This window comes from Pyrus communis, chromosome 8, assembly GCF_963583255.1.
Source record: "Pyrus communis chromosome 8, drPyrComm1.1, whole genome shotgun sequence".
Lineage (NCBI taxonomy): Eukaryota > Viridiplantae > Streptophyta > Magnoliopsida > Rosales > Rosaceae > Pyrus > Pyrus communis.
The window spans coordinates 2,269,291-2,279,670 of NC_084810.1; the positions used below are offsets into that span (position 1 = coordinate 2,269,291).

At 42.5% G+C, this 10,380-nt stretch overlaps 1 protein-coding gene and 1 pseudogene across 1 annotated transcript; one reads left to right on the top strand and one right to left on the bottom strand.

Moving 5' to 3' along the window:
• Positions 1 to 2,234: 2,234 nt before the first annotated feature.
• LOC137741844 (uncharacterized) lies at positions 2,235 to 3,197 on the top strand. The gene is made up of 2 exons (XM_068481551.1): positions 2,235 to 2,399; positions 2,457 to 3,197. The coding sequence occupies exons 1-2, from the start codon at positions 2,235 to 2,237 to the stop codon at positions 3,195 to 3,197; spliced, it is 906 nt and encodes a 301-aa protein (XP_068337652.1).
• A 6,362-nt stretch (positions 3,198 to 9,559) lies between these two features.
• Positions 9,560 to 10,150, bottom strand: LOC137741845 (uncharacterized; annotated as a pseudogene).
• Between the last annotated feature and the right edge of the window lie 230 nt (positions 10,151 to 10,380).

The following is a 10,380-nucleotide window of genomic DNA, read 5'->3' on the forward strand; positions in this document are numbered from 1 at the left end:
AGCTTTGGCACGTGAAGGAAAAATTGATCAATTCCTTCTTCACTGTCCAAGGGATAATTGCAATCAAGCCAAGTGAATGTGATATATTCCATAAGCAATGACACACCCATATCTGAATCTTCCAACAGGGCCATGAAAAACAATGAACGAACTTTAAGGCATGGCCACAAAGTGTTTCACGTGGAGGACATCAGGGGAGGTAAGTATCAAAAGCCTAACTGGGATCCAATATGCTTCTACCCTGAGGAAGAAAGAGGTATCATCTATCCTCACAACGACCCACTGATCGTGGAGGCTCACATAGCCAACTTTGAGTACGACGAATCCTGGTAGACACGGGAGCGTCGGTCAATATCATATTTACTGAAGCTTTCAGAACACTTAATGTATTTGAACACTTGCTCGATCACTCAGTTTTTCCTTTGTTAAGCTTCTTGGTGATATCGTGCAACCTTTAAGGAGCATACACTTACCCTTCATCATTGGTACAAGCCCTTACACAGCCACCATCACCACTAACTTCCTGGTGGTTGACTGCCCAACGGCATACAATGTCATCTTTAAGCGCACAGGCATCAATGATCTCAAGGCCATGGTATCCACACATGTTGTTGATGAAATTTCCAACCCCCTATGACAATGGTTACATCAGAATAGATCAACTTAGTGTACAATCATATTATAACACTTCAGTCAAGCAACAACACTTGCTTATGCCCAAAGAAACACTTTCTATACATGACCAAGTTATAAAGACCAGCTTGAACAAAGCCAACTTGGATCTTCACGGTGGTAACAATCAACTCGACGATCCTCGAGATGACTCTTTCACCCAACAAGCACAACCTACTGAAAAATTGGAGAATGTCTCTATCTCAGAAGATTATCCGAACCGCATAGTGAAATTGGCACCACTTTGTCACCACCCATTCGGTTGGCATTGATTTCTTTTTTGTAAAAGAACACTGAAGTCTTCGTCTGGTCATACAAAGACATGCCAAGCATCTCTCCAGATATCATTTGTCATCGCTTAAGTATTGATCCCAAGACCAAGCCGGTGAGACAAACGAAGATCTTATGATGCTGAACGATACGAGGCAATAAAAGCAGAAGTTAAAAAACTCAAAAGCATAGGCTTCGTCCGTGAAGTCAATTATCCAACGTGGGTAGCAAATGTGGTATTTGTTAAGAAAAATCCGACCAATGAATGCCTCTTACTTCAAAAGATCTTGTGGACAATGTGTGTCGACTACACCGGCTTAAACAAAGGATGTCCGAATGACAGCTTTCCCCTTCCTCTCATTGATAGACTTATAGACTCTACAGCAGGGTGTGAACTTTTAAGCTTCATAGATGCTTACTCAGGGTACAACCAAATCCTCATGAACCTTTCGGACCAAGAATATACGGCCTTCACTACTCACAGAAGACTATATTGCTATAAAGTCATGTTATTCGGCCTAAAGAATGCAGGGGCGACTTATCAGAGATTAGTCAATTCGATGTTTGCTGAATAGATTGGGAAGAGCATGGAAGTTTATGTTGATGATATGTTAGTAAAAAATAAACATGCTGACCAACACATCACCAACCTGTCTGAAACCTTCTCCATCTTGAAGAAGTATCGAATGAGGTTGAACCCCCAACAGATGCGACCTCGGCGTCGGCTCTGGAAAATTTTTGGGCTTTATGATTAGCCAATGAGGCGTTGAAGCTAACCCGAGAAGATTAAAGCAATCATTGACATGAAAAAACCGGTAACTTCAAAAAACATCCAAAGCCTTACTGGCAAGGTAGCAGCCTTGACCAGATTCATCTCTAAGGCCACAGACAAATGCGCTCCTTTTTGCAAAGCACTTAAGGGAAGTAAGAAGTACATTACGTGGACTAGTGAATGTGCCTAAGCATTTAAAAACCTCAATGAGTACATGAGTAAAGCCCATCTGCTTTCCAAATCTGAAGTTGGTGGCACCCTAATTGTCTATCTGTCTGTCTCGGCTTCAGCAGTTAGTTCCGTCCTCATTCGTAGGGATGGTAGTAACGAATGACATGTCTACTATGCTAGCGAGGCCCTACAAGATGCGGAGACACGATACTCCAACATTGAGAAATTAGCTCTAGCATTAGTTATGTTTGCTCGGAAACTTCGCCCCTACTTCCAAGCACGCTCCATCATAGTGCTTACCAATCACCCTCTTCGACAAATACTTCAGATTCCTGACACTTCGGGGCGAATGATCAAATGGGCAATAGCATTGGAAAAGTTTGATATCTCCTACCAAACAAAGCCAGTTGAGAAGGGCCAAGCAGTTGCAGATTTCATTGCCGAATTCACTTATCCTGTTGACATTTCTCCTACACATGAGGCAGTGGCTTCATTACCCCCGGAAGCTCGGAAGGTAGAACCAACACTCCCAGTATGGACTTTATATGTTGATGGCTCATCCAACCAATAGGGCTATGGAGCAGGACTAGTCCTGACTACCCCTGATAAAATGGCAATGGAGTATACTCTTCGCTTCAAATTCAAGGCGTTAAACAATGAGGCTGAGTATGAGGCCCTTTTAGCAGGCTTACGTTTGGCAAAACACCTTGGAGTTAAACAAATTAATATCTTTAGTGACTCCCAATTGGTGGTTAACCAGGTAAAGAACAACTTTGACGCTAAGGATAACTCCATGACAACGTATCTTGCGCAAACGCAACTTTTGCTCAAGCACTTCCACTACCAGATCACCCAAGTCCCTCGAGTAGCAAATAGTCATGCAGATGCTTTGGCTCGCCTCACCTCAACAGTGGAAGACAAGATTAGGAGAAAAATTCATGTTGAATTGTTGGTAGCATCAAGCACCATGGTTGCACAAGTGTGCAACTTGCAACATAGGGATAGCTGGATCATCCCGATTTATAAATTCCTTGCCCATGGCACCCTCCTAAATGATAAAGTCCAAGCTAAGCAGATTCGATACAAGTCTACCCGTTACCTAATCATTAATGACCAACTCTATAAGCGAGGTTTTAACTTACGATACTTACGGTGCTTCACACCTGTGGAAGCGGAAATTATCCTTCGAGAAATACATGAAGGAGTCTGCGGAGATCATGCAAGATCTCGATCCCTAGCACATAAGGCTTTTCGTCAAGGATATTACTGGCCAACACTCCACCAAGATGCCATCAGAATATCCCGCTCATGATAAGTGTCAACGATACGCAAATATTCATCATTCCCCTCCCGAGCCTTTTACTTCTATGATAAGCCCTTGGCCTTTCGCCCAATGAGGACTTGATTTGATCGGCCCAATGCTGCAGGGAAGGGCAAGGTCTGCTATGCAATCGTTGCAATTGACTACTTCACAAAGTGGGCTAAAGTAGAACCCTTGGCAACCATTACCGAGGCAAAAATATAAGACTTCGTATGGAAGAACATCCTTTGCACATTTGGCACTCCCAATGCAATAGTCACTAATAATGGGCGACAGTTCGACAACAAGAAGTTCAGGATGTTCTGCTCTAATTTCAACATCAACTTATGTTTCGCCTCCTCAACTCATCCCCAATCTAATGGACAAGTCGATGCCATCAACAAAATAATCAAGCACACTTTGAAAACTAGCTTGGATAAGGCTAAAGGTTGTTGGCCAGAACTTGTACCCCAAGTTCTTTGGTCATACCGCACTTCGTATCGGACTTCAACAGGAGAAACTTCATTCTCACTTGCTTTTGGTACAGAGACCGTTGTCCTAGTTGAGCTTGAGCTAGCAACGTTTCAAGTCCAGTACTACATGCAAAGTGAAAATGACAAACAACTCACCCTCAACTTGTATCTAGTCGAGGAACATAGAAACCATGCTCACTTGAGGAATGTCGCCTACAAGCAGCGCATCTCCAACTACTACGACTCAAGAGTCAAACATCGCTCTTTCAAAATGGAGGACTGGGTATTGAAGAAAAGACTACTCTGCGACAAAGTCCTGAGCGAATGCACCCTCAGCCCAAATTGGGATGGACCATTTGAAGTTATTGGCATCAGTCGCCCTGGCTTCTACAAGCTCAAGAGCTCCGATGGCAAGACCATTTGCCATCCATGAAACGTTGTTCACTTGAAGTACTATTACAAGTAGACTCACACTGTACAAGTGTCGAGCTACGGCCATACGGCATCCTATGTAATGAAGGCCATTTGGCATCAATTCAATAAAGAGGTGATTTAGACAACTTGGTCCTAAATTCCTTACATCCCTATCACTGAAATGCTCAGGTTTGAAGCTTCAACACGAATGCTTACAACATGAAATAAAGTCTAAGTATATGTCAACACGACTTATATCCAAACAAGGGATATATTCAAATATAGCCAAACATTCATCAATGATAGTACAAATACTTGGCAATTAACATCAAAGCGCACAATACAAGGTTGTAAACATACATAAACAAAAGAAACCCTCAAGCTTACAACATGGCACATGCCACACAAATAACAAACTAGTACATTCAGAGTACAAACAGAAAAAGAGAAAGAAGGCACTATGAGTCATCTTCATCTGAGGCCGAACCCCTGACAATATCACTCTGCGTTTCAACCCCATCGCCATCACCACCATCCTCGGCATCTGCAGAACCATCCTTACTCTCCCGAGACTGCTCACCGACACTAGCCTCATTATCAGAGTCATCTTCACTACTGGAATCAACTGCGAGGACGAAGACTTCATCTCTTTGTCGATACTCATTCATCTCATCACGGTACTTTCGGATAATGCTTCCATTATCGTAACGCTCAAGGATGGACATCCATTTCCTTTTCTCCAAATTAGCCGCCCAGATGCAATGAGGCCTAGAGGCATTGTGAAAGGCCTGGGAACCTAAGAACTCCTGCACGGCAGCGTTCATCTTAGTTGGGATACTCCTCTTCAGCCCACAAACCTCAACCAAGGCACTATCCAACTCCCATTTAACCTTGGAAACTTCAAGAATAGTTGTCTCCAACTATTTCTCAGTCATCTCCAATTGTTTCTTGAGCCTCACGTTCTCACCATTCCGCCTCTTCAAACATTCAAGGTTTTGATCCTTGCAGCGGATGGCCTCAGCCAAAGCTTTGCTCGTTTTTCTGGTGTTATTCACAAGCTGCTTATTCTCCTTAAACTTTTCCTTGTACCACTTAACCTCTCGTAATCTGTCGTCATAATCAGTCATGACCTACATGACAAGATGATTGTCACTACCAAGAAAAAGAGGGGAAAAAATAAAGAAATGACAGAATAACACTTACATAAGAAGATAGCCTCATCATTCGGTCACGATCTGATTCGTTCTTATCTAGCGACTTGCCAAGCTCATCAACATTGGATCGACGTCCTGCCAGGCAATTATTGACATATCTAAAACTACTTGGCTGCATGGCAACCTTCAAATCTTTCCAATGGATGTTGCCAACCTCTTCCTTATACTTCCTCTTACGGCTGGAGCTAAGGTCACCTTCTTGGTCAGTGGACTCCATGGTTGGAGGAAAAATGGGATCGATGGTAGGAAGATGAGGCAACAGTCGTCTCTCCTCCCCTGCAACTATGGTAGCAGCACACCCGATGGCCTCAGCTTCAGCCTTCGTTGAGGCAGTAATCTTGAGGACCTCCTCTTGCGACTTAGGTCTAAGGGCTGGCCTCACCCGGTGCTTACGAGCTCCCTTATGAAACAAAATGTCGTCTACGAGAACTACCATGGGTGCTTTCCCTTTCTTGATGTTAATCCCCCCTTTCTTGCTTACTTTCTCCATTGAACAAGAAAAATCAAAGTAAGGAATGCAACTTTGTAAAAGAAAGAGGGGGTGAAATAAAAGATACAACTTACTTGCTCATCTCTGGCATTCCGACACTAGGGGCTAGAAACCGTACTTTCGAAACAAAGATCGTAGCTTGCCCAAATGTCTATCCTCCTTAGGCACCCTTAACACCTTCTCCACATCAGCCAGCTCCCGTCCGGACAATTTGATGTTGGCTCGCGTCACTGCATGAAGGAAAATGTTAGACGCAAAAAGAAATCACAACAAATAGCAAACAATGCGAACAATAGATACATTACAACCTATAGTTTAGAAGTGGGTAGAGACACGTCGCTCAGGTGTGACACCCCTAACATGCTCCCAATCATTATAAAGAAAGCACCAACGGTTTTTCCAAGTGCAGTACGCCTTTTTCTTACAAAAAACAATACGCTATTTCACTCCGACATGCATACTCGGCATACCCAATGCATGCTTTCACCGGGCGCATCTTATAGCAGTAGCACCACTGATAGAATGAAGGCTCACTTAACCCACATTCCATCCAAATAATAAAAAACCCAATCAAGGTATCCCAAAAACTAGGATTGAGTTGTCCAAGCGCATATACAATGAAAGATAGTATCTGTTGCAACCACGGGTGCAAAGGCAGCTTCACCCTTAAGGTCAATAATATTTGGGTATAGAACATAACATGACCCTTAGGCGGTTCATAGGGCAATTCTTCATGATGTACCAAACGCATTCCTACACTACGGGGGATACTGCATGACTGCCTTAGGGCCTCAAGCTGTTTTTCGCTATCTAATAAGTTTTTCTCTAAATGGTCCGCTATGAACTTAAAGCGAAATATGGGTATAGCGTCAAAAACAAACCCCTCAATCACTGACATCAAGGAGCAAGAACCAATATTGGCTAAGGTTTGACAATTGTGAAGATCATCCAACGTTTCTTTTGTACAAGACTCCAACAAAGGCCCTGAAGACTCCAACATTGCAAGCTCAAACCTAGAGCTAAAGCTAGAGCTAGGGGAGTCCTCATCACTAGGACTTCCAGACTCTGACATCTACAACAAACAGAAACAAACTCTATCACTACATGAAAAATCGAAACATAAGGAAGTTCCTAGGGCATGAAGAAAAGCTCAACCAATTCATCATGTTCTCAACCAAATACATGAACACTCAAACAATTCAACAAGAATGAAAGCATGTGATATAGTAAAGAAGACTACCAACCTGAAGATGGTGCAAAGCAATGCCGAAATCCCTCCCAACTAGAGAACACTCTGTTTTCAAAAATTACTACAAAATGAGCAAATGCGGGTAATGTAAAGAGTAGACACTTATTCTTCTTATATAAATTTAACAGAACCAAAGAAATTCAAAATTCAAATTCAAACCATGAGAAAGCCCCACATGGAAAGTGACACGCCCCGACCCCAAGGTCCTAGGGACATCGAGATGATCACGTGCTGGCCGACACCCGAAGGGTGACGAAAGCCATTTAATTTAGACAAAAATTGAGAAATAAACTAAAGTACGCAGTAAAGGCTAAATACACAAATAAAAGTTTGACTTCTAAGTATTGAAATTAGGTAATACACAACACGTCCAGACCATAAGTCTAACAATGAGTACAAGTAGAACTAAGATAGAGAAGTGCTATTACAATAGATGGCGAAACGAAGCGAATATAACACAATATCACTGGTAGGAGAACGCCTCGTAGCTCAGGTCGTATTCCTCGTTCATAGGTCCTGAAGGGGGCGCAAAACAAACATGAGTAGACCAAGTTGATATATATATATATATATATATAATAAAACAGTTATCAACGTACTAGCCCTCAGGTTTTATGAACACACATATATAATGAGAAACATAGGTTTTCCAAAACCTAGCATGTCGTGCAATGTCTCAAATCATAATTCGCATAAAATAATAAACACTAGTGAATGTCCGATATAACTCTTCAGGCCTTATGCCGGCTCCCCGTCTCTGAGCAGACAGTTAGAGGAAAATACACTTCAGGCCCCTTGCCGGCTCCCCGTCTCTGAGCAGACAGTCAGAGGAAAACACACTCCAAGCCCTATGCCAACACCAAACCGTCGCCCGGGACGGACCAGATCTATCCTTACGTCCCGTAACGGAAATGACCACTAGGTAAGTACAAAACCAGTGAACATACATATATTGAAAATCAACTTCATAGTATAAATTCATTCATCATCTATACTATAAAGAGGGGTTCTAAACATATTCTAAATATCATATCATCATCCATAAGATATTATATAAGAACATGGGTTATAGGAAAAATAATAATACTTCAAACTAGCCTCAGTAAGCATGTTATCTCGTAAAACGGTTCATAAAACATAATTGTAAAGTCATGTTTTTCTATGTATGCAATTCTACCATTAAAACATGCATTTTTAGAAGGGGTCCACTCACCGTACACCGATGGTGCAAGCCGTACCAAACAGGAATAACGGAATCACTGCTAAGAATCGCACATAAACACACAATTGATACTTTTAGTCAAACTCTACTCAAACGATTTAATTTGAGAAAACGGACATCGGAAACGGGTTTAGAACGTCGAAATTAGCCTAGGAGGGTCTCCGCACGAAACTCAAAAAGTCAACGGTCAAAGTCAACGTTGACCGTTGACCCAGTCAACGGTCAACGGGTCAAAGTCAACGAGTCAGGGTCAACGGGTTTGGGCTTTAGGGTTTGGGTTAGGATAAATGGGTTTAGGTTTTAGGTGGGCTTGGTTTGGGTTTGAAACCATACGGCCCAAAGGCCCAATTAAAAAGGGTAATGGGTTTGCTAACAGGCCCTAAGGCCTTTGGGTTTTTAAGGAAACAAAATAAAAATAAAAATGGAAAGGGTTAGGGTTTTGGGCCAAAGACCAAAACAGGCCTAAGGCCCGTGGGGGGTGGAGAACGGCCTGAAGGCCTGGGTGCACCGGAGAAGGACGCCGGAGCTTTCACAGCTCCGGCCAACACTAAACATGCAACCTAGAGCCCGATCTAGGTACCAAAATGAAGCATTAGACAAGAGAAGTAGTTTGATACCTTTGATTCGCCGTAAAACGGCTTGTGGTGGCCGGAAAATCCCTTAAAAACCACACAACTCGCCGGAAATTTGGGTGAGCCTTCACCCGTGCCAAAAACACTCCAAAACCCTGGAAATAATGAACCCAAACTCAATAAACACATCTAGGCAAAGTCTAACATAAGAAAAAAAGAAGAAATAAGGCTTACCCAACCGGAAAAACAACAAAACTCGCCGGAGGTGTTCGTGTCCTCCCGGCGACGCGAGCAGGGGAGAGAGAGAGATGCAGTTGAATGGCGACGATGGTGACTCTCCCTGAGCTGTGCAACTGTGGGTGTGTGTGTGCACTTTCACGGTGAAGAAGAAGGAGAGAAATGGGAGAGTTTCGAAGGAGAGAAGAAAGGTGCAGACAAAACAAAACAAAAGAAAGGAAAAGAAGAAAAAGGAAAAAAAAAAAAGAAGGAAGAAAGAATGGGTGTCACGGTAGGTGGGAGGGACAAAAGAGAAAAAGGGAAGAGAGTTGGGGTGCTGCCACGTGGCAGCCTAAGGATAGGGTAACAATTTAAATTTTGAGATCTTGATTGGGTGACAAATTGAGGACTAAAGTGATAATTCTATAAATTTTTAGAGAGAATTACAGAATTATCCTTATAAGTAGGGGCGGGTGTAACAATCTACCCCCTTTATAGAAATTTCGTCCTCGAAATTTACAACCTCAAGTAAATAAAAACGGATACTGATTTCTCATCAAATCCTCCGTTTCCCACGTCGCTTCTTCAACAGCGTGGTTCCTCCAGAGAACTTTCACCAACGAAATAACCTTGTTCCTCAACACCTTATCCTGCCGATCAAGGATAGCCACGGGTTCCTCCATGTAGCTAACGTCCTGATTTATCTCCAGTGGCTCCAATTGAATAATGTGTGAGGGATCTGGTACATATTTTCGAAGCATAGAAACATGGAAAACGTTGTGAATCATCGACAACTCCGATGGTAGCTCCAAACGGTAGGCAACTGCACCAATTCTCTCAGTAATCTGATAAGGACCGACATATCAAGGACTCAACTTTCCTCGCTTACCAAAACGAACAACCCCTTTCCAGGGAGACAACTTCAAAAACACAAAGTCCCCAACCTTATACTCACGATCCCTGAAATGTTTGTCCCCAAAACTCTTCTGTCGATCTTGCGCTGTCTTTAGATTTCTTTTAATCAGCTGGATGTTAACATTTGTGGTGTCCACAATCTCTGGTCCCACTAACATACATATAAACTTAAGAACAAACATTCCTTCCCCCACACTCATTTTCTTGCATAATGTAACTCAAAAGGAATTCATTTAAGTCATGCTCACTATCTTTTAAGAACAAGGGTGTGGACTGTCCTAAACTAGGCTAGGTGAGGATAATGTAGGTTAACAAGGAATAAAGGCTTAACAAGGCTTAACGGGGTTAACTTAAACAAATAATGAAGTAGGATACACTGCAATTTGGCTTTGGTGGTGGTCACTACACAACTTCTTCTTGAATATGTGTT